Genomic DNA, 24,954 nt, shown 5'->3' on the forward strand with positions numbered 1-24,954 from the left:
AATAAGCTGTTTCCTGAAATATATATATATTTTTTTTGTATTTCAATTCTTTATTAAACTTTTATAAGAAAACAAAAAATTACAGCTCTACAATCAAAAACAGAATAACAACAATAAAAATAAAATAAAAAAATCCTGAAATATTTAACTGGTGTTGATTCGCCTCCCTGTGACTTCATGAGCCTTTGGCCAGTGTTCATATGTATGCCCCCCCCTCCGCGGTGTAAACTTCTTGTGACGTGTGGCCACCACACTTAGTTCTTCTTCAATTCTGTCTTAATCGGAGCAGCTCTAGGCCAGACTGGGAGCGTGCGTGGATTGTTCTTGTAAACTACTTGGACTCCGAAGGAGGTCTTCTCTGTTTCCTGTTTAATTGCTAATCGTTCTTGCTATAATGTTCTCCTTGAGAAGCCGCACATTTCTTTTCCAGTTTAGGTAGAGTGTATTTCAGCTTTCACCCTCTTTCCTTAACCAAAGGCAACAGATCTCTGTGTCCACCTCCTCTTTCTGTAACCCACAGTCTCCAAATGTCTTTCATTCAATTCAAGAGCTATCTGTTGGAGTTTTAAAGTGTGTACTGCTAAGCCCTTTCGAGCATTTTGTTGGTTCATTTAAAAATACCTCGTCTTGAAATGAACTATTTGGACTTTTACACTCAACTAAGATGGAATTGAACAGTGATACCCGGCGATAGACATGTGACCAGTCCGGAATCCGAGCACTCGGTTCCGTGATTTTTGATTAGATGTTAGTTCAGCTACAGAGCAGATGATATTTTAGCGGATGTAGCTGGACTCCTCTAATAATCTAATGGTGTTGCAACATCACTTAGTTTTTTGGTTTTTGGTGCATAGCACTGCAGAAGTACACCTGCAATGCTAAACATGATCTAAGCATGTTGGTCAGCACATCGTTTCTGTGTCGTAATGTATTGTGTCTAGAATTCAGCAGGGATTCATTTCATCTGGGCGGTCCCCAGCCCCCAGTATGATGTAGAAAGGTGTGACCGTGCACAAATCTGCACTTTATAATAGTGTCTTGAGTCCCTGCCACTAAAGGGCATTGTGCAAGATTGTGGGCTAAATGAGCACAGTATTCATAAAAAGCATCGCAGTCAGTGCGCAACTGCCGAGCGCGCTCTAGCAAATGTGCCGCTGGCCGGAGTTGGAGACAGTCTCTACGTTAGAGCCAATGGGCAGTCGGAACGTACCGCGGACAAGTGTAGATATGAAAGTTGTGTCTTGGAGCGACATCCGTAAACAGCGCTGCACATTTTCACCAATGTTTCCAACAACCATCAAACTTCTGTCCACCTTTCCCAACATGTGATATATGCTCTAATATATAACTTATGCTCCATTATATAACTTTTTGGTGCTTATTTTTTTTCTTGGTACTTATATCAAGACATTTTCAGGACCAGTTTGTCTTAATTTTCTTTTTTTTTTTTTTCCAATATAATTTTTTTGTTACTGAGTTTCATACTTTTGGCAGGACGGGTACCACGTGAGCTGTCGTAATGCTGCTTCTTTTAAGGGTCTAAGGAACATCCTCCTATACCACATGTTGATGCACTAAATGTCTGCATGATATGCTAGCTTACGAGAGCCTGCTGCATTTCCCTTGCCATGACAATGATGCTTACAAATGTTTCTGGCCCTAGATTACCACAGATTGTCTTTGTCTGGCTTGGCTGCTACTCTTGTCTTTGCCAGATATAGGGTGGAAAATGACACAAGAGTAAATCAAATGTTTTCCTGTCCCATCATTTTGCACAAATTCTTATGCTTCATCAGTAACACCAAAAGTATGCTTTATAAATCCTGCTTTTTTTATTTTTTATATTTCAGGCTCACCTGGTGGCAGCATTCGAGCAGAGCCTTGGCAACATGACCATTCGATTGCAGAGTTTGACCATGACTGCAGAGCAGAAGGCAAGCAAAACATCAAAACACTCCTTCATGGGTTGTAATTGAAATCTCTAGGGATTCGAACTGAACAGCTTATTAAATCATATACATTTCCTTGTTTGATCATGTATGTGTGGTTACAGATTTATAGCTCTTGCAGCAAATGGTTATTTTATGTGTGATAATAGATGTATGCATTATTCATTCGTTTTGTGCTATCTGGAAACCCTGAGCAATTATTGCTCATAGTATTAACGTTATTTGTAATTAAGTGTATATTTTAGTGGATTTCAATTGTGTGATGATTTTTAGTCAGCTTTGGGATGTTTCCACTAAGAATGGCATCTAAGAGAGCTTATCTGGTGAATAGAAGACCTCTACCCTGCACACTAACAGGGAGGGGTCAAAAGGCAACCCAATGGCAAGTTATAATCTGAATTTTGATGAGATGACTATTGGCCTCCCTGGCTCTCACTTGCCATCGGGGCTGGTTTTGTTCCTCTTTTTGGGCACAGTAGGGACGTGGAGAGAAAATTGCGCGTTCTGCAGTTAAGACACCCTGACGCATGCTGACTTAGCGTAACCTAAGTGGCAACTCTACACATTTGATTTGTATAAGTTTATGAACTTAACTTGAATAAATAATTTTTAGCATTTCAGTGACATTATCGGTGCCCCCTCTCCTAATATTTCCTATCCAGTGATACTCAGAGTACGGCCCGGGGGCCGCATGCGGCCCTCTCGACCTTGACATGTGGCCCCCTGGTGCACAGCAGCACTCTGCTGCTGTTTACACTAATAGATGCTAACAATAAAAAAAGATATTAAAGAAAAAGGCAAGCATTTATTTAAAGCATTATTAGTGTTAAAAAAAAAAAAAAGAAGGTAACTGTTAAGTCCTGCATCATTTAACTTTAGGAGCACCTTCACTTTAAAGTAATCTTGCAGCGAAGTGAAAACATATGATTAAGTCTCAAAATTCAAACTGTATATTTAATTTACATGCAGAACCTTTTCACTTCAGCACATCAGATTATAACAGCGGATTGAGAATATTATTTTAAAAGTGATAGTTTTCAAACATGAAGTTAGAAACATCAATTCTTCCCCCTACCCTGACAATGCCAACAGTGAAATGTGCCAAGAAGGTTGTTATGTGCACCCTTTGGGTGATCTGGGTTCCTATTATACAAGTAAAACGTTATAGTTTTTTTAAATCGAACATAGGAGAAGTTTTTGTACAGCGGACATCATGAAGTCATGTATTCTTTAGGTCCTGTTTGAGATAATGAAGGGAAGAGAAATAAAACTATTGCCTAGGATCACACAATTTGGTAAAGTGGGGAAGCCGGGATTAATCCAAGGTTTTCTGGTTTCACATTGTGCAATTCAGCAACTACATATATATGCTTTGTTTCATCTACACCCACCTCACAACCAATGCCCCCGCAATACCCCGACCCCAACCACACCCCGCTGACATCAATGCGGCCCTCAGACACATAACAGACCACATCTTTTGGCCCCTAGGAAAATGTTTGCGAGTACCCTTGTCCTATACCCTCTCTTTTATTATGCCTGTTTTTAGATCTTCCTCCTCCTTGCCCACTCCAACTCCTCCTGCACTCTTTTCTTTGGTCCACCTTGTTTGTCTCCATCCTTCTTGCACGGTGCATCGCTTTAGTTTTTGTTTTTAGTTTTTTGTGTGATATTTTTTCATTAGAACTCAATTTCTCATCTCCATACCACCAATCCCTGTCTCACTTTCAGTTACTTTTTGCCCCTCACTGGCTCCCACATCCATGTTTTACTCACCCCGTTCTTGTGACAGTGGATATAAAAAAATGGATCACTTCTGCAATGCAGATTACTTTATTTAAAATGGACATTCGCAACTATGCACCATTTAGATTTTTTTAAATAGCCTTTCAATTCCTCTCACTGTAGGAGTTTAGTTGCAAGGCATTTTGAAATGTTATTTTTGAGTTTGAGACATTTTGTTTGACTATCAGATCAAAATAAAGAAACCTATCACATAAACTTTATACAAAAACAGAATAAATTTAGGTCGGATATATTTTTTTCATGCTGTGGTATCCCTATTTGACAGTTTGTCTGTGCGTGAACTTGACATTTAGTTAAATTGAAATTTCATCAGACAGAAAATGCCACTGATTTTCTCCATCTAGGAAATTAAACAAGTTGAAACCTAATACCCCGGTCTCTGCCTACTGTTCCACACTCACCACACTGGAATTTAATATCAGATGCTCACAGTAGACAATGTCGGTATCCAGCACCCGATCTGGGCTACATTCTTTTGCTTGCCATTGCCTGCCCAAAGCAGCAGACATTGTATAAGTCATATCTGTAAATGATTGAGCCAGTCTTAACCACCGGTAATGTCTCCTGGCAACATTCCAGACCATCACTTTTTGGGATTTTCCGCTACTGAGATGATTCAGTGAGTTAAGGGCTGGTCTGCATCTGTCTGCCCTACCCTCCTGCCTCCCTATAGGCTGGGATTTCCGATGCCAAGAGTGCCACAATTCTATAGTTAATAAAAAGAGTATTTTTACTTGTTTTACTGGTTGCCCCTTAAATAGTTCTTAATAATGGCACTTTCTGTGAAATGGTATATGAGCATTTTTTCAACTTATATGTGTCATTACTGAAGAGAACCAGTAATTTTCAGGTCGCAGTTGGCGTAGCCCAAAAAAATAGGTGGCATACAGAATCTGCTGGGCATGGGCCCTGTTAACTGCAACACAAGCAACCCCAGACACAACCATTTTTGTGGGAGGTTATAGGACTATAACCAATATACGGGTAGGTTGCCTTGATGTAAGCACAAGCTGATTTTGATATCAACATGGACTGGTTTTAGGGCACAGCTAAGCATCTATGGGCCAGTCAAAAGCAAGAGGCCTTCCTGAAAAAAATCGAATTAATCTGGGCATGTCTGTGGTTTACGGGCATGTTGCTCCAGATATATACTTGAGCCGATAACCTGCACTCTGTGCATTCTTGCTCAGTTTACGTTTTGTGGACCTGTTGCGTCCTACCCATGTGACTTGTTGCTGACGGGGATTTGACTGTTTTATTTCCCTCCAGGATTCAGAGCTGAACGAGTTGAGAAAGACCATCGAGCTCCTTAAGAAGCAGAATGCAGCTGCACAGGCTGCCATTAATGGCGTGATAAACACACCTGAGCTCACCTGCAAAGGTAAGCAACGCTCGCGCCACTGTGGGCATACCAGCACCCCTGGCAATTCATATCTGATGCAACAGGCGCTGGTGTGTTTACTGTTTGCACAAGATGTCAACAAACTGAGCTAGAAAAATGCAAACTTGCAGTACGGGGGCCGTAGCTTGTGGTTTATCCTGTTATGTCACTAGTAACAAGTTTTCAACATTATTACCAAAACCATGGACTGCCTCAAAGTGCTCAACTAAGATAGTTAGGGGCATCTTCTCAGACATCCAATACATTTCTCCTGTGGCTATGCAAGGATTAGGCAGATTACATTGTCATTCTGTCAATATCAGGTCACATCCAAATTCAATTCATAAATATTAATTTGCACCCCTATCTTTGAGTGTTAAGAGGATGTTCAGGTTTTTTATCATTTTCATGCAGTTTTTCCAGGTAGTATCTTTGCAGGTTCCTAACAGTGTTCCAGGCATTTGTGAGTGAAATAAACAAAGGAATGCGTTGGAACTTGCAAGGCCTGTGTCCTGTTGAAAAGTGTCAGTATGGTTATAAAACATAGCACCTAAGGAGGTACAAATGGAAGTGGCTGCAATTTTAAAGAATTTGACACCCCTCTTTCACATCTGATAGACGTTTTCTTGGACTAACAACTCCTGTACAATCTCCGCCTTCTTTAAGTCCAAGGGGCTTGAGATTTCGGGGCGATATATACCAGAGTATTGTTTACTAAGCAGAAAACAGAGACCTGTTGACCATAAGCTGCTGTCTGCATAAAAAGATGACTTCATCAGAGTGCGCTTTGCCCTGGTTTCTAGGTAACGGAACCCCGCAGTCGGCAGATCTGCGGATCCGTCGTCAGCACTCTTCCGACAGCGTCTCCAGCATCAACAGCGCCACCAGCCACTCCAGCATCGGCAGCAATGTCGAAAGTGATTCCAAGAAGAAGAAGAGGAAGAACTGGGTGAGTGATGAGTTTTCAGGGATCCTCCTGATCAGCTACACATTGCATACTGGTAGCAACACACCTGAGGAAGCGGCATTACAACTTACCGCAATGCAAGATGGCAGGCGCTGTGGCTAGCAAATTGTTTTATTGTTTATTTATAATCTCATCAAGATACAGAAAATAGGGGACTATCACATTTGAAGGGTAGCACCCAGTTTAAAATGCCTCGTCTTCTTCTTTCAATGAGTGGGCATTCCTTGTATAGTGAAATACTATGATGTTGTGGAATCTGGGAAAGATATTTTGGCGTATGCATGGTTGTGGCCTGAAGGTTATGTTTGCACATAGTCTGAGACCTGGGGGAAGCAGCCAGCTCCCTTTATGCCAACCATATGGATGTGAAATATAGTCTATTTAGGCACCAGGTTTCTCATCATACTGCCTGACATACCTCTTATTTGGCAATAAAATTACTTTAAAAAAAACGTTTACCTATTGTGAATGAATTCAGCTAAATCAGTGACGCTCTCAATAGTTGCAAACACATTTTCTTTTTTTATGATGCAGAAACACTGGCCGTACCATGTATTAGTTGTATCTTGTATGCGTTGTATTTGTTTACTACTTAAGCTAAATTGGTAAGTCGTTCATATTTTTTACTAGTTTTAAATTGTCTCTCTCAAAAAAATTGTAACTAGGCCACTTTTTGTGGATGATATATAATAAGGGGAATCTATTTTCCTTAGCCATTTATATAGGGAACCTAGTGCTGACATTTTGGGCCTGATTACGAGGTTGGCACCGCTTGCCCCTTGTTCCACTGTCAACCCAGTGGGAAAGCCGTAATGGGCCCTGTGGGGAGGTAGCCAGCATGGCGGCAGCCTCCCTGTCGGAGACCCGTTCGCCGTACTCGCAATGAGGCCCTTAGTGTGGCTATTCCAGAAACACAGGGCTAAAATTGCATCTTAGAATCTGTCCATCCAAAACAAAGTAAGAAAAGGTCTATCTTAGAATGTTGCTGATAAAGAAAATGGTTACAAAGTGGGAAGGATGGGCAGAGCTCACAAGGAAGGTGAAACACAATGTGTCTATCTTTCTAGGTAAAATTAAGTAATTTTTGTTATGTCACATTCCACTGCTATGCGCATAGCAATGAGCATAGCAGACAAAAATGACTTTCAGTCTATTCAGTCATTTTATCCAATAGAACTTTGAATGCTGGGATTTGTGAGCCCAAGCTTAAAATATTAGAAGTAAGTAAAGTTGCATAATGTGAGATAATGGATAATGTTGGATGAAAATCCAGGACTGCCTGTCGATTCCTACTACTTGACCTTTATGAAAGCATGGCTTCATTCCAGGAACATCCTTCCCCCTCAGGACAAAAAAACAAAAAAAACATCACTTCCAGTGTTGCACCTTCACATGGGTCTGTGCCTCTAGGAAATATATATTTATATTTGTTGCATCATTAATAGGTCATTACATATTACATCGGCAGCAGTATCTGTAACGTACACCACCTATATGACCACACGTAGGCATGTTAGTAGCAAGTTTGTTGAGGCGAGGCATAGTTCTTTTGTTTTTTTCCTGGAGCCATCTTACTACGTCAGGCTGCAGAAGATAGATTACACATGTGGTGTGTTCTCCAGCGAGACGTGCTTAGGCCAGAAGAGTATAGACGAGGGCAAGTCGCGCAACATTGCGTAGAGGCTCTGTTTTCTTGCGGTCAAATTCATCCGTTCATGCGTTGTCACAGAAAACATTCTCCATCTTCCACGTTCTTCTCCACAGTTCTCTGAGCCCTTTTTTTCTTTCCTTTTTTTCCCTTCCTTTGCGCACCACTACTGCCTTCCGCCTAACCTTGCTTCAGCCTAACCCCTCACTCCTCATACCCCCTGACCGTACGCTTCACAGCGCACATCTGCTCTTCCTGCCTCTCCCCGGAGCACTGGTAAGATACCCTCTGTGCTTTCTCTGTCTTGCATTAATGAGAGAGTGAAGCTGGATGAATGGACTGGAGGATGTGACCACAATAAAAATACAGACCCTTTCGTTGGTGCTGCGAGCCTATGCTCCATACAGTGAGTTCATGATTGCACAGCAGAATCCACATACTTTGCAACACTTCTACTACACATACGTTAGTGAGTAGTTACTTGACTCAAATATACTGATGCTGTCAGCAGAGATTGTCCGAGTTTGAGTTGCTTTCCACTCGTGCTACGCATGTGCCTGCTCTGAAGTAGTGCGTGATGATTTCTGGGGATGAGTGATGCCTTTAATCACATTTCGTCATGTCCATGCGGTGTGGGTGCTGGTGATACAGGGTTTCACGCCTTCGCCGCTGTGTCTCTTCTCGTCCGCACCAAACTCTTAACATTATTACTACGTTAAGTCAACTTTCTTCATTGATCTAATATGGCTTTTGGACTAAGGTTCTTGAAATAGATGCATTTTGGTGTTTGGGAACACAAAACTTGTAGTTGAAAAGCATTGCCAGATGAGAAGGCACCATGTCATCTTGCAGTGTAGACGCATAGTTGGTAGGGCACCTTATGGGAGAGGTCAGTGCAGCCCCACGCTAGGTGGCGGTGCCCAATAAAAATACAATCAGAGATCATTGTCCAAATTGGTGTTTATTTCTCTTGTGTTTCATCCAGGGAACAACAAACAGTTCCTGTTATCACCACATGCCTTTGTATGTAGTTGGAGTGACAAAATGCTAAGTATGTTTTCATAGGATGAACCATGAACACACATGCTCCCACTCCGCAAGCAGAGTGTCATGCAGTCTGCACAGATAATTGTATTGAGGACTGAGTGAGCGCTATCACTATAGTAGGTCTAGTTCTCTGGTACCAGCCCTATGACCCTGTGGTGTTCCTGATCTCAATTCCTCCCAACACTTGCTTAACAAAAACACATTTAATTCTACGCATTCAGTTTCTCTATGCTTGAAGTATATCAGGCTTTCAAATGTATTTTATGTTTGGCCTGGTGGTGGTGAACATTTTGCTCCTCTGTGTGAAAAGAGGACTCACATGCATCTTTACTAAAATATTTGACTTTTTCATCAGAAGCAGGGGGCGTCTGTTGTGTGAACCTCCAATCAATCAAAAGAGGCTGTGTGATACCTTTTTCTTGTGGCTCTGCCAGTGCCCAAAATATCGAAGAATTTAAACAGCTACATCTGGGCAGACAGACCCTACCACATGGCATAAAATGCCAGTGAAGAAGTGGTACTCCAGCGAGAAGTGCTTAGGGCAGGAGAGTATAGATGTGGACATACGTCCAACTATTCTTGTTAAGTGCTCAGAATACCAGATGTGGCTCTTGCTGTAAAATGTAGGTCTGTCATTGTTGGATCCTTAGGCCTATGTGGTGTTTATATAACAAAACATGTTGCGTTCCGAGAACGAACCTGACGTGGTAATATGTCTATAGTTGAGGTCTGACTCCGTACTAAGTAAACTGTTGTGTGCAGTTGGTGTGTTGCTGCACATGCTCACTGAACGGTTGTCACAGATCATCTGTGGAATTAGATGTAAGGACTAAGTGAAGGATTGCACACTTATTTACAGATGTTTATGGGAGGCTTCAGCTCAGATCTCTGCACCTCACCATGGACAACATTTTCAAGGAGTACAGCAAAAGTGACCAATGGTTTTAGAAAATGTAACCCCTAAAATATAATAAAATGTTGAGTCGTCTTCTCTCAGTTACAAATTTTTGTTTTTGCAGAATGTACCCATCAAATTCACAACAAACAAATTTGTGAGTTGGGATTTGGTAACTGGTGCTTGTGGTAGAAAAATTATCAGTACTAAAGTGACATGAACGTTGTAAACCTGTATTTATCCTGCTGAAGGAACATAGCTACCAAAAAGCAAGTTAACAAAGCCATACATGTAGACTCTTACAATTAGATCCTTATGTAGAGGCATCTAGCATACAGTATACCAAAAGAATCAACCAATCAGACAACCGTATTAAGCATCTGACTTTTTGTGCACCTTTGGCGTATGAAATATACTTTCATATGGTTGTAACAGTCCCACCATCCTAGTCTAATCATACAATCTAGTGATTTCTACCTACACCCTAATGCATTAACCTAAGAGCATAGTGGAGTTAGCCCTTCTGCCTCTCCCGGTGTATTGGAAGCACCCCGACCCCATAACTGAAAGATGGGCAAGGGGTCCGCCTGTTGTCTGCTGGCAATCCTTCTGGTTGGCTGGAAAGACAGGACCAGGAACAGCAAAGCTGTCTTCTAAATGTGGTACGTCCTGTGACTGCCATGGATGGAATGCCCTCGACCCTCCTTAGGCCTATGGGGTGTTTATATAACAAAACATGCTGTGTTCTCAGAACGAACCTGTTGTGGTAATATGTCTACAGTTGTGGGCTGACTCTGTACTCCTGGAGCGACAATACTAAGTAAGCTATTGTGTACAAAACATGACAACTTTGAGAACGGTACAGAGTAAAATGCGTGCAAAGGGCTGATAAAATGCGCAACACGAACAGCCATGCCTACTCAAAAAAGGCCGCTGCTTAAAATATAAAAACAACAAGCTGAAAAGCAAGCGGTGATGAAATACAATAAAATGAATAAAACGGGCTGTATGTGAAAGGGCACAAGCTACGTGCCTAGAACTAAAATAAAGGTGCCCAACATAAGTGCTAAAGGAAGCCCATGACAGTTCCTCACAAACATGTCTCCCAACAAGGGATTAGTTTTAGTCCCCACATTGGAGTTCTAGTGCCCATCCTCTTGTGGCGAACTTTGAAAACTCTCATTCTCTGCACATAGTTGGTATAAGGAATTGCATTATTTTATTTATATTGCTGTTATCAGTTTCATGATAACAGCAGTGAATACTGCCATTCCGGAGGGAAAGTGTTGGAATCCCTGACAATAGCGCAGAATAGACACAGTAATGGATGATGTGTAGAATGGTAAAACACTCCCAGTGCCTAGAACTTCGGACCCATCACTGGTACCATTAAATAGGAAATCACACACACATGGTGTTAGTGTGGATGTGCAAGTGTCGTATTCCTGACAGAGTGACCTCATCACTGCACAAACTTCTTTTCTTACTACAGACTGACAAGGAAGCCTGAAACATGCATGGATGTTGCTAAAAAAATTTAAAATCATATTAACTCCACATTAGTGAGTAAGGTATCTGACAGAAGAGACCTGATGCTTTATGGAAATAATAGCTTTCTGTCGAAGGAAGGGAATGATGATTTATTTTTCGGGGTGACATGTCTTTCATTTTATTGGACATAGTACTCCAACTTTCATGTTGACTGTGCCATGGTGAAATGACAGTGCATTCCCTCCCCTCGGTTGCTCAGTTTACGTGCTAGCCGTCCAGGATGACACAGTGCCATATTGGCTAGTCATGGTTACTCAGTGTTCATGTCAGCTAGTCATGGTTACTCAGTGTTCATGTCAGCTAGTCATGGTTACTCAGTGTTCATGTTAGTAAGACATGGTTACGAACCATCTGTTCCTTGCAAGGATTGCTCATCTTGCTTGCTAGCAAGTCAGATTTCCTTAGCTCGTTAGTGAGGTTTAGATGCCCTCGATCTTAGCAAGTTAGGGTTGGATGTCTTTCGTGGGGGCAGGTGTTTGGGGGGGTTATGTATAGATCCCTTGCATGTGACTTGTTTTTCCCGGTCACATGATGCTGGGATTATTAATCAGGATTCTGACTCCTCCACGTTCAGAGTCTTCCTGCATTCCTCTTTAGCTAGGTAGGCTTGTATAGCCTCTTTGTTAACTAGTTAGAGTTAATGCCTCCTTGTTAAAAGCCCTTTTAGGTGCTTTGTAGGTCACCTAGTCATTCAGCTTCTCTGCCCTATCCAGTTAATGTGATCTGATTTCAGCTGTTGCCAATAAGGATTACCAGCTCATCTCGGTTTGTTCCCTTTCACCCTAGTTAGTCAGGCTTAGTGTTCACTAGCTGTTCAGGCTCACATAACATCCCTGTACTAAGGGTTGCATTCCTTCCATGTTACCTAGCCGGGGTTGGTGTCTTCTCTGTTAGCTTCTCTGGTTGATACACCTTCCCCCTTCTTATTTCAGTTTTACTTGCCTTCCCTGTTGGCTAGTTGGGTGGACTTGGTTTCCCTTTAGCTAGGCAGGGTGTCTTCGCTGTCACCAATGTACAGTCTGTATTTTGTTTTCCTAATGCTGCATGTTTCTATTTTGCACTTTAACTGCTCTGTCTGTACCCTGATTGTCATATGATTCCATGTCAGGTGTATTTGTTGTATGTATTTTGTTCATCATTGTGTGTCATGCAGACCCAACACGGTTTCTTGTCACTGGCTTTATTTGTTAAAACTTGTCTTTTTTCCTTTCCCCATCCCCTTTTGCTGCCTTGTGCTTCCTCTGGCAGGTCAATGAGGTAAGGGAGACCTACTTTAAATTGTAGAATGCGCCACTAACCGTGTCATATAAAACTAGAGTGCCATCAATAACCCCCCTCTGAACCATCTGTCTTTGAAATGAAAGCAGCAGCACCACAAATGCTTTGCTGTATCAGCCAGAGGTCAGCTGTTTTTGGATGCCTGCTCATCAAAGCACAGAGGCACCATACCTCTTACGGGTAGTCTCCATGTAGAGCTCAAGCCCTGGCAGTAAAAAAAAAAAGTCCTTTTCATCCTTTGCGCCATCTTATCAAGTATGTTCTCTTTTCAGTGTCTATCACTCACCATTGTTCACAAGTGCGTTTTTCACGAATCTTGAAAGCTAATAGTTCCTTGAGCGCATTCAGAAATGGCCTCTTGTATTTCAGTTGCGGAGCTCCTTCAAGCAAGCCTTTGGGAAGAAGAAATCCCCCAAGTCCGCTTCTTCTCATTCGGACATTGAGGAGATGACCGACTCCTCATTGCCTTCCTCGCCAAAGCTGCCACACAATGGGTCATCCTTGTCCACACCGATGATGAGGAACTCCCATTCTAGCTCACTGTAAGTACCCGAAGGAAATTTACTTGTATTAGAGCAAATCAATAGCTTAAATAGGCTTTTCATTTGTAATTGAATTATACAAATATGAAAATAAGAGCTCCTTTTTTCTTGTTTTGGATGGATATTGCCCCACTACAAGCACCATATTTTGTTTGTTTGTTATATTCATAAGTATGTATTGAAACAAGTGCTAGGTTACAGGAGGCTGTCAACTGCCTACCCAGATACTCTTCCATTTTCAAAAGTTTATTTGTCCCATACTTTTGTGTAGTGGAAATCCTAGCAGCAAAGATTCTATGTTCTTAGTATGGAAAATGTGATTCACATTTCAAAATGATTCCAGGGTATGCGGCAGGTACGTGGAGAGCAACATACGTCTGCACACAGGATCTCTTCGTGAACTGATAGTTTAAACTCTCTCGATGTTGGGATCCATTCTTCTCCTAGTCCACTGTCTGTCCATCCTGCTCCCTCATGCGTTTAGCGCGTTGTAGCTTTGCTGCCTCCACCAAGAGGTACAGGTCACTAGGTCCCCCCCTCTGGCCACGCTTCCACTCTCAAGCCATCCAAAACTAAAAGACACTCTTCTAGTTTGAACTGTACTTTCTTCTGGGTACCAGAGCCGAACTTAATTTGGCTGTTGTTGGAAGTGACTTAAGATAGTCTCCTTTCTAGATAAGAGGAGTTAAGGTCACACTTGTCTCAATATGCACCAAAGGTCAGACTATTGATTACAGAAAGATTTATCTGCTATTCCAGGTCCCGTATTCATTAGTAAATTGTCTTTGAAGTAGAATCATGGCAGATTTCTTACAGAAGAGCTTACCTGCCCCAAATCTAAATTGAAAGTCGTTTTTGCAAATGAAGCTCCAGTCTTTTCTGGCAGTGGTGGTCTTAACATAGTAGTGGTAGTATTGATTGGCTGAAACCTCCATTTTCATCAGTGGAAAAAGTTTAGCCAATGATACTTAAGTAAGTTACCTTCACTGTTGTGTTCAGTGCTGCCCTCTCATGGCATATGTCCCTGCCCTCTATTTCTATTACGCTTTGCCCTTCTCTCCCCTTTCTGTCATTATCTCCCTTCCTCTATTCCCTTGTAGTCTTTTGAAGTGGACCCAAGATGACTTAAATCCATACACAGAAAACCATCATGAAAATTGATAGCATGTATGATGGAATAAGCCGCCCTCCCCAATGTCTACACTCTGCCCAATCTCATGAATATATTTCATTACTGTTGAGTCCGTCTAACTTCTCACCACACACCAACTCTTACTGGCCCTTCATGAATTAAAGCATTTAACATCTGGACTATCATTAAGGAGCCCATTCACCTGTGATGTCTATTTACATTTAAGTGTAATCCAGACAAGACAGAGTTCCTCTGCTTTCCTCATAATTTATATGCTGAACCTGCAAGCTCACTGGCCTGAAGACACTCCTCCACCCAGTGCCCAAGTCGAAGTTGTAAAGAACTTGGGCGTTAAGATCGACAAACTGCTGACATTTCAAGCCCCAAATAACACAGTTTTTGGCACTTGTTTTGGACTGATGCGCATGGCCAAACATTTTTACAATTTCTTTCCCGACCAGTTAGGACTACTATTCTACTTGCTCTGGTAGTGTCCAGGCTGGATTACCCAAATGCTCATCATCCAGGACTTCCCCAATACCTGCTGTAAAAACTTCAAACTGTTCAGAACGCAGCAGCCTGCTTGGTACTTCGCCTACCTAAACTAGTATTGATGACGTCCCAGTTAAAAAACGTACATTGGTTACCTGTAAAGAAAAGGATTATGTTTAACACCTTAATATTCATGCATAGGGCCCTTCATCGGTCGGGCACAAAGTACTTGTCCTCAAGGGTTCATTTCTACTTTCCTCTTAGATCTCTGCGGTCTTCCTCTGGTCACTTTGCCAAAGTTCCCAGGGTTAAGCGAGCAAAAATAGGAGGCAGCTCTTTTTCCCTCCTGGCCCCTCAGGCCTGGGATGGCCTATCGTCTGAATTACGTGAAATAGTCAACTAATGCCCCTTTAAAAAACAACTGAAGATTAATCGTCTTCCCGTCCTCTTCTCTGTTACGGTCTACTTAGCGCCAGGATAATCCTATGAGAAGCCATGCGCTGTATAAATCCTGCAATTCATTCATACATTTATTCATGTCTATTTTCTCTTGAGCTAATTGCATTGAAAAGCTTTGCCATTTTTGCAAAAACGTAACATACTTTTTTAGGGGAGAGCGCAAAGTGCTCCGTCCCTCTTCTAGTCTCTCTTTAGGGGGATGTTAACCACGCCCATGTTACGTCAGTCACTTTCATTGGTTTGTGGGCTTGCCTTTTAAAAGCCGCTTGCTTTCAGAAGTGAAAGACATGCATACTTCATGCCTTTTACGGTGTTTAGCCCTCCTCAAGAGCACCGGTAAACGACTGAAAACATACGAGGATCCATGTTTTCCATATGGTTTCTGGACTACTTTTTCTCTTTATTTTGCAGCGTCATCGCACTAGGTTTTACACAGCGTAGTTGCTCTCATTTTTTTTTTTCTTTGTTTAATATGGCAAGAAAAGTCTGTTCAGGAGATTACAACGCTAATAGCTCTAACTCGACGTAATGCGAGACCTGTTGCATTGTAAATGCTCGTTGTAATATGGTAGCTGGTATTCCTGTAATGTGCAAGAGATTTAGAGGTACAGCTCGTGCAACACACAGTACACATACAATTTGCTCTTGGTCTTGTTTTCCAAAGATTAAAAACACTTTAATATGCCGCTCTGATATATTGCATTGAAAAATAAACGCATGAGTTGTCTTGTGTTGTGCGATCTGTCGCCGTTTCTGTGCCTTCACGTGTCTGTCTGTTTAGCACTTGCAACACTCACCCTTGCACAAAAGAGCAGAGAGTCGCATCTGACTGGGTCTACAGGAAGTGCCAACATGGCTCTGACCAGAGAAGCTGGCTTTCATGGTAACCAAACAATGCACCCCACATATTTGGATTCATACCGGTAGAGTCTGTGCTCATGGCAGTAGAAGCAAAAAGGAAACTTTACTAGCCATTTCTCTTAATCCATTACACCTAATGGTTTCTTGAACAGGCCTTTAATGTACCGACTGTTTTGGAACTGAAAAGTACTCTGTTGAAATCCTAGCGGTAGTAGCAGAGTGCAAAGAAGTCAATCATAATGCATCCAAAATTGAACTGATGACTGACTGCCATGATTTCATACTCCACGGGGTCACCTGGGTGTTCCTGGACAAATATATCCTACAAGAAATCTCACGCGGTGATCTGGAAGAATACACTCTGAATTTGCCAGCTTCCCCTCTCTGTTTAAATCTACGCTTTCCAGTAATCGCATTGTGATTATATTTTTTTTTAGGTACCAGAGATGGGTGTATTTAATACTTACGTGGTAGATGATGTTACTCCCCAAAGTCAAGTGGGATTTTGAGTTCCAGCTGCCTCAGGAGATTCATTCAGCCAGGCCAATGTTTCCTTCACTCCATGTATTTAACTTGGCCCAGCAGCTCATCTCAGACTCTACTGTGCAGACCTTGAATGTTGTTCCCATTTTTCATCACTACACCAGATAGCTTTTGCCCATCATTTTTATGGGCGAGCGCAAAGCGCTCCGTCCATTCTGTTATCTCTCCTTGGGCTTTTAACCACACCCATGCCACGTCAGTCACTTACATTGGTTTGTGCACTTGCCTTTTAAAATCCGCTTGCTTTCACTTGTGAAAGGCATGCATACGTCATACCTTTTCCGGTGTTTAGCCCACCTATACAGCACCGGTAAAGTACTAAAAACATACGAGGCCTGGAGTCCGGACTACTTTATCTGTTTGTTTTCCACGCAGCGCGATGGCGCTGCATTTTACATAGCGCGATCGTTCTGCGTTTTTTTTGCTTTACAACGCTAATAGCTCTAACTCAAACAAATGTGAGACCTGTTGCATTGAAAATACTTGAATTTTCTCAGCTGGTTTGGCAGGACACCAAACACGGTCTATGTCAAACATCGTAAATCTGACCCTGCTTCATTCATAAAACCAACATAGGATAAAGATTTAGAAACATTTTATTTAAAGATGCTGCTGGTCCTTGTCCAACTCTGAGGGAAAAATTGTGAAAGTAAAGCCCAATTCCTGATCCTTAGGACAACCTTTATGCTCTAAAAGAATTTGTTCATAAGGAAATTCTGTCATTATGGTGAACATTTGCAGATTTAGGGATGGGGTGGGTTTGTGCAATGTTTTGGGGAGCTCACCTCTAAAGTATATAATCACACACAAACTTGTGGGTTTGTGATTGCTCACCTACTGGTGCTCAAGCACTCTAAAACGTGCGTCAAGTGTAAGTAGGATGTCTGGGTGGGAATAGGGCAGGAAACTCCCCAGAATGAATGAGGTCTAAAGGAAGGAGTTTCTCCAGTGGGAGAAAATGGTTCCATGTGGCGAAATGAACAAAAATAGTAAAATATTCAAGTATACGGTTCATTCAGCGTACGCATTTGCAAATTTAGGATTAGTTCTAATCCAGTTTGTAGAAATATTTGAACAACTTAGTTAAGTACTCATGAAAATCTCCAGTTGTCACAGATTTCCACAGATACTCTAGAAAGTTGTGGAGAATTCCAAAAAAGTAACATATTTGCTTCAAACTTAGGCATAATCCTGTTCGTTTTTTTTCTTGGATTTTGTAATGCAGGCCTTAAATAAGCAGCCATAGGAAGTTAAGTTTTGTAAAAGTAATGCCTCTCTATATGTAGGGAGTAGGTACCGTATTGTGCTATTCTTTCCATCTCTATTGTATGGATATGCATACCACACCCTAAGTTGGGCCATGTAAGAAGTGATTGCCCGCAGGGCGTAGTTTGTAAAAAGAAAAGGTGCCATGGCTTTTCTCAGGAAACCACTCCAGCTTGCGCCAGTTATTACCCAGCCAGCACTGCCAACAGCAGTACCAACACAAGTACTAGCTATGGCACTCCTACAAGTGTGACAACTCAGACTATTCCAAGGCACCCAAAGCTATAACAATGGCCTGGGTGGTGGCAGGTATTATTCATTTTGAATTATTAAACACTGTTGTGCTCTTCTCAAAATTAGACAGCGCCACCATATGGTGGACCATCATTAGTTCCGGTGCCGACCACTGGCTCAAATTAAGCATCAACTACATGCCTATTTTTGATATATCTGGATTTTTGTTCTTCTACTATTTTTGTATTTACAGAAAGAAATACATATTCTATGTACTGTATTTAGAGCTGCCCTAAATTACCTTGCCTACAAATTCTAAATTGACATCATTTGACTTCCCTGGCCTCACACTCACTTAGAATGCAGGCACATGACACAACTGATAATCAGCCAGAGGAGCGGTGTAACCCAACATAAGCCTTTGAGGAATTGTAAAACTTATTTTTCGGAAAGTATTTAAAACAATTGGAATATGTTTGGGTTAATTTGACGCATCAAAAGAAAAAGTGTCAATTTTATAATTTTAAAATGGAAAAGCATGAATAATTGAAAAGTGCTATTTGGGCCCCTTTCCTTCAGATATGGTCTTGGGGTGGAGTCTTAACAAATCCACTTCTGCCCTCATGATGGCAGAGGCACTACAAAGATACCAGTGTGTCCAGGAGAGGGAGCTGTGCAACTACCTGTGCGATGTCAGTTTTGTGCCCCATAACAGGTCTTCGGAACAAAAGTGCTTTAGTGATTATTGCAACTCTGGTCCAAAAATGCATATGCTTGAGTTTCTGCATAGTGCACTCAACTGTTTGTGAAGTGAAACTACTTAAGGGAGAACTTTCAATATAATTTTTTTTTTTTTAATTAGCCAAACATGGAATTTATGACTCCTTGAAGGACCACATTCTTAGTCTAAATAAAAGTGCACACAACTTCCAGCCTATGCCTTGCAAGCATTGCCCAGACAGAGTTTCTCTTTGTGTCGCATGTTATGTAGAGCTGGCGATAATGGGAATGAAATATTTGTATTTTTTTTATTTTTTATTATTGGATACTTTTGAGGAAAACTATCTTTTGCAAAAAAGACAGTTTCCTGATCTGCAAATATGATTTTATTTTTGTGATACTTCAAGTACTCACTTGTATTTTGTGTTGTCCTATTTTTATGGAACGCTTCCGCAATTTCAGCCAACAATTACTAACTTGAGAGACGTCTGTTTGTTAGAGGTGCACTTTTGTAGTCTAACAATCAATTGGCAGTCATAACTGCATCCCCTTGATTGATGTTGGAGGTAGTACTTTCAACTCCTGCAGAATGAGGGTAATCAAAAAACATGTGAAACCTGCTCTCAAAATTGTAAAAGCTGCTGACCACTAAATCATATTTAGATGCTTTCACTGCTACGCTTTGGGCCGAATAACTATTGAACATAATCCACTAACTTCACTGAAGTGAAGGTTGTTCCTTCTGTTTGCTGTTCATCTTCTAAAGTCACCATGTTCTGTATCGTTTAGCATATCTGAATGCATGGAGAGCGAGGCCGAGAGCGTCATGCAGCTGCGCAACGAGCTGCGCGACAAGGAGATGAAACTGACCGACATCCGGCTCGAGGCCCTGAGCTCCGCCCACCAGTTGGATCAGCTGCGAGAGGCAATGAACAGGATGCAGGTACAGAAGGACGTGACCTGGGGGGGAGGGTGGGGTAAATTCACAGTGGAGGAACACATTACTGGAACTAGCATTCCTGGGGGGAGATAATTCACCTTATCTTGCCCTAATGAAACAACTCACCTAGAACTCAGTGCAGTGTCATGAATTAACTTGCTTCACCATTTGGGTCAACTAGTTTCTGTTAACTACTTTCACTCTGTCCCATCATCCAGCATTGTGACTCGATCTTACGAGAAGTCCTAAATTTGTGTTATACTCATAAGAGAAAAATTAGTGAAGCATGTGTGAGAGTGTGCATGAGACAAAACTAAGAAAACTACTCCCAAACGCCGCCAGCCTTTTTTAGCTGTTTCCATGCTGGTCCCTGTTGGGAATGACTGCCTTCCACTGCTACTCATATTGACTCTTTGAAGCTTCAACAATGAACGTAGAGATGATCTGAGCTTAGGCTGGGTATGGCTGTGTAGATCATCCAAACTCAGACTAGTTTGAGTAGCCCTCCAAAAGAAGCGTGGGGTTTGGTCCGAACATCAAGAATCAAGGCACACATTCCAAATTGTCACTCCATGGTTTGACCTGCAGACGTGCAACTCCTGATGTCATAATATATCATGGCTGACCCGCCTACCTTCAGTAAATACCCAGATCTCTCAGCTTGCAGGTCTTCTGTTGCGATACGTCTTTTGCAGATCTGGTCTCTGGAAGTCACCAAAACGTTAAGATGAAACGTTAAAAGGCTATAATTGTGTAATTTAACGAAGGGGTTCCGCTTCTGAAATTTCTAGATGCACTGCTGATATGTAAGAAGAGAAGGCTTCTTTGGGTACGTCTTGTCCCACCCATCTGCACATTCCTGTCTTCTGTTGTGGCTGGTTTGGCCTGCATCACACTTATCAGCCTTCCTCAGCTCTGGCTTCCTTGCCATCTTCTTGCAGTGCCTGGCCATGATGGTCGGGTGGACCGCTTCCAGTCAAATCCTTACAGAGCCCTCAGACCCACTAAAAACAACATAGCACGTGAAATCTTCACCAAAATCACTGCTGTTGAAACTTTTTGAAAAGTACACACGACCTAGAAGCCAAATCCAACGAATAGCTCACAGTTGGAATTTTGCACCAATCGGGCTGGTCGGGTTGCAAACGTGTGAAGTTCGAAAGTTCAGCAGAGAACAATGCTGGCTCTGGGCGCAGTCGCCACATGTTACCCACCAGTAACCTTGCACCTTCTTTTTGCAGTGTGAGATTGAGAAGCTGAAGGCGGAGAACGACAGGTTGAAATCTGAAAACCATGGCGGATGCAGCCGAGCGCAGTCACAAGTCTCCATCTCCTCATCACCCCGACAGTCCATGGGCCTGTCCCAGCACAGCCTGAACCTGACAGAGTCGACCAGTTTAGGTCGGTGAACCTTGTGTTGCGATCTGCCTGGAGTTTCCGTCGCATGTGCTGATTTTCTTTTTGCAGGGTGCATTGAAAAGAATTGCATGGAACAAAAGAGCTTGCGGCTGCAACAGTGCCATGGTTGCTTCAATTCTTTAATTCCCAGCGTGTCAGTGTGAGAGTGTCCGTTATGCAGTGGTGGTGGAGTTTAGTCTTTGTGGCTATGTTTAATCGCAAGTGTATTCTGTAAGAGGGTAAGCTTGTTGCTTGTGTGAACTTTGCCTCTTATTAGCTCTTGACAGTTCCATTGGTCTAGAAAGCAGTTTTATTGGACAGTTTACCAGGGCCAGTGTAGGTTTTTAGGTCAAGCAGTGCACTAGTGAGGGATGCTGGCCAAGCAGTCCAGGTTTGGAATGGATACAGACCTCGCGATAGCCCAGCGAAGTAGGGAACGCCAAATGGTCTGGTGTTTCTAAATGAATTATAGTTTGGGGGAGAAGAGGTCTTTGTGTACTTTCGCTGCATAGAAGATTACAGTCAACCCTTTATAATCACCTTCATGTGCCATTGAGGTCTCTGTTAACATTTATTCTTTGGAGACTTCAGGCTTAAAAGTGTGTTGAATTGTACTTCTGGAGTGAGTGGAATGGGGCGGCTATAACTTACTAATAAGGGTTACTGTATTCCCTCCTTAGGGTGTTGACCAGTAACAAACTGCAACGTGAAACGTATTCCAGAAGGTGGCCCACTTTACCGAGAAGCTCTGGCCCCCTTTAGTTTGGCTGTTAGCCAGGGATTGACAAATTAATTTGCAAGATGTGGGTCTAATTGCTTCAGTGATTGCTTTCAGATACAGAGCTTGATTTTGGCTCCAAGACACATTGGGCATGTCCACCTGAGATGTATAAAGGCCTGCGCGTACTGTTTCTCTCTTCCAGGTTAGAATTTGAATGCCTCCCATCGCCCTACTGTATTTACTGGCAACATATATAAATACTATTCCACTACAATACAATACAACAGTGTAGGACATCTCCCATCGTAAATGAGTGTTCTTGGGATGAAGGCCTAGGGCTGTACTGCCCGGGTTAGATCGGCCTGCCTCTTAGCTCATAACTATGTTAACCACCGTTTTTGTAAAAGGCGAGAAGTGTCCTAGGAAGGTTGGGCAGGCAGAGGAGACCCTTGGCAGGGCTGGAACCAAGCAACCATCGTAGGCTGTACCCCACAATAGAAGAGCTCTACTGAGGTCAACGAGCACCCAGACATCACCAGCCCATCACCCACATACTCCCTGGTACCCAGGCAGGGTCATAAGAAACCAACGCTCCGAATGAAACCTCACGGGGCTCCAGGGAAATCTACGAAGCCTCAGTGGCGTGACGTAGCCCCACGTATCCCGGTGATAAAGGAGAACCCCGACCCTTTGGGGGGGACCCTCATGCGGCCCTAGATTAATGAATATCTGAGAGCTATGGGAGTCCCGGTGCACCTCTTACATTCTGCAGGGGCTCCTGCATTATGCGCTCCTGCATTATGCGCTGGGCCACTGGTCGCCTGCCCCGCCTTAACTGGGCCGAATGAAATAGAAATGTGCTAAAAGCGGTCGGCCTGGGCCAGGCAGTTTTAGCCAGTTTAATAAACTAACTTTTGTTTGCACTTTGAGGTTTTGTGAGGTAGGTGTGTTGGTAAGCTTTGCTTAGGAGCGAGTGTTTGCGGTGCTGTTCTCAGAGACGACTTGTATCGTCTCAGGTTGTGCCTCTGGGGCGGCCCCGAAGCCGCCCCTCTCTGGTGCTTCCTTGCATGCCTGCGTGTAACCCAAGAAGCGTGGCTGTCAGTGAAGAATGCCCAGGAGGCGCTAAAAGTCGGGTGTTGTGCTCTTTTCATTCACAGACATGCTGCTGGACGACTCCGCCGGAGAGGGCTCCCTGCGGAAAGAAGGCCGCCACGTCAAAATCATTGTCAGCCTGCAGGAGGCGCTGAGGTGGAGGGAGGTCGGTGGAAATTCAATATTACCACATGTAACCCACTCCACAGTGCTCCTTACTTTCACTGGGGCAACTCCTTTCCCTCCAACTTCAGGCCTTCTCTGGCTCTTAAAGCTAGCCCTCGCCTGTCCTTGCCTGCCCTTGCCTGCCCTCCTGGTGCTAGGGGTGGGCGAGGCAGCCTATTAACAATGAGAACTGACTTCTTGGCTCTAAGACCCCACGCATAGGCCGAGCCAGGAAAATAATTGGCGTGTAGATTGTGCAACAAACCTCATTTAAAATAACAATTCAAAAAAGTGAATTTCTCTAACATTCTAAAGCATTTCACCTTAATTAATCTGATATCACTCAATTGAGAGGCAATTACTACAAGTGTTTGAACATGAAGTTAGAAGCGTTAATGCCCTCCCACGTCACACAAACACGTAGCCCCGACCGACAGTGCTATTGGTTAACCAAGAGGCACTTCAGTTTTGTGGCCTAGATTGTTACCTCAAACACAAGAAAGGTTTTTGGGTTCCCCGCATCCTGAACTCGCCTATTTGGCACTGCTTTCCTATGCAATAATGAAGGGCAAAAACGAGGCACAGTGACAGAATATTTGCCTACGATCACACAATTTAGTCGCTCTGGGAAGCCAGGATTGCCCTCCGTTTTCTGGTTTCACATTGTACACTTCAGCCACTAGATGGGTAGCTCCCTCTCCTAGTTTACATCAAAGGTTCGTGCTTTGTCTTTAACGCTTGTGCTCGAGGGGGTGACGGCCAGAAGCCACTTGAAAGCTCGGCTCGTTTTGGGCTTCAGGGTCCCAGAGAACCCGGGCCTGAGCCAGGATCTGGCTGAGCTTCAGTCGTTCGCCCACCTCTATTAAACATCACTTCTCTGTACCATCCTCAGTCCCCCACACTCTTTCTCAGTGAACCCCAACATTCACTTCTTCCTTAGCGGGGTTAGTCAATTACATCCTCATGGAATGTCATTCAATTGCAAGTCTTAGCTCTAGGCTTGCAGTGAATTTCGCATGCACTTATAATTGCAGGGGAAGGGAGCATAGTATTTTTTTAAATATCTCTGTGATCGAGCAGGTTCTTTAATCATTCAATAGGTCTTAAATATAAATACGTACCCTCTCTTGTCTCTGCTACATAATAATTTCCTCGCACACTGATAGATTCCCCGTTAAATTCGCATTTGCATTATACACCTGCCGATTTATATTGCACGCGGCACACACTGAATTGCTTCTTGGCTTTACAAAAAATGAAAAATGAAATTCTGCGCCAGCCCCGCATCATTCGAACCAGGGATTAAAAGGTTCCAAACAGATCTCTGCACTGAACCATCGTAACTGCCCAACGAACGAAGTGCACGCTGCTGCCAGCTCATAGTGACTGGCAGGTGACGAGTTCAAATCGCAGCAGAGTCAGCTCAGCCTTTCATCCTTCCGGGGTCCATGAAAGGAGAACCTTTACTGGGAATAAAAGCCCCTGTTCTATAGACTCCTAAGTTTTACTCACACACGGTCGGGTGACTGAGCCGTGTCGTGTTTGCCATCTATGATCCATGTTTGTTACTTACTTCCTGTAGTTACCGTCGGTGTGCCTCACCCGTCTCTCTATGTCTGTTCTCTCCCACCCCCCCACCAGGACTCCCGGCCACGCTCGTTCCTCATCGGTTGCATCGGTGTGAGCGGGAAAACCAAGTGGGACGTGCTCGATGGTGTGGTGAGGCGCTTATTTAAGGTAAGTGACGTCTGGGAGAGACTGGAATCATTCGAAGGGAAGATGAATTATGACCCTTGAATGTGGGGGGTGGAAGGGTGGTTTGAGGATACAGGGCAGCGTAGCTTCACCTTGCAGAATCGTTAATTTC

The 24,954-nt window shown here is 43.0% G+C and overlaps 1 protein-coding gene across 8 annotated transcripts in view; it reads left to right on the forward strand.

Moving 5' to 3' along the window:
• Window positions 1-24,954, forward strand: part of NAV2 (neuron navigator 2) — a 523,029-nt gene that overhangs the window by 471,740 nt on the left and 26,335 nt on the right. For all 8 annotated transcript variants that reach the window (XM_069221928.1, XM_069221926.1, XM_069221921.1 and 5 more), the window contains 8 exons: window positions 1,851-1,934; window positions 5,025-5,136; window positions 5,940-6,085; window positions 12,892-13,064; window positions 19,561-19,714; window positions 20,953-21,112; window positions 22,988-23,088; window positions 24,729-24,824. In XM_069221928.1, coding sequence (XP_069078029.1) covers window positions 1,851-1,934; window positions 5,025-5,136; window positions 5,940-6,085; window positions 12,892-13,064; window positions 19,561-19,714; window positions 20,953-21,112; window positions 22,988-23,088; window positions 24,729-24,824 — 1,026 coding nt within the window. The remainder of the gene's footprint in view (window positions 1-1,850; window positions 1,935-5,024; window positions 5,137-5,939; window positions 6,086-12,891; window positions 13,065-19,560; window positions 19,715-20,952; window positions 21,113-22,987; window positions 23,089-24,728; window positions 24,825-24,954) is intronic.

Source organism: Pleurodeles waltl, chromosome 3_1, assembly GCF_031143425.1.
Source record: "Pleurodeles waltl isolate 20211129_DDA chromosome 3_1, aPleWal1.hap1.20221129, whole genome shotgun sequence".
In the NCBI taxonomy this organism is placed as follows: Eukaryota; Metazoa; Chordata; class Amphibia; order Caudata; family Salamandridae; genus Pleurodeles; species Pleurodeles waltl.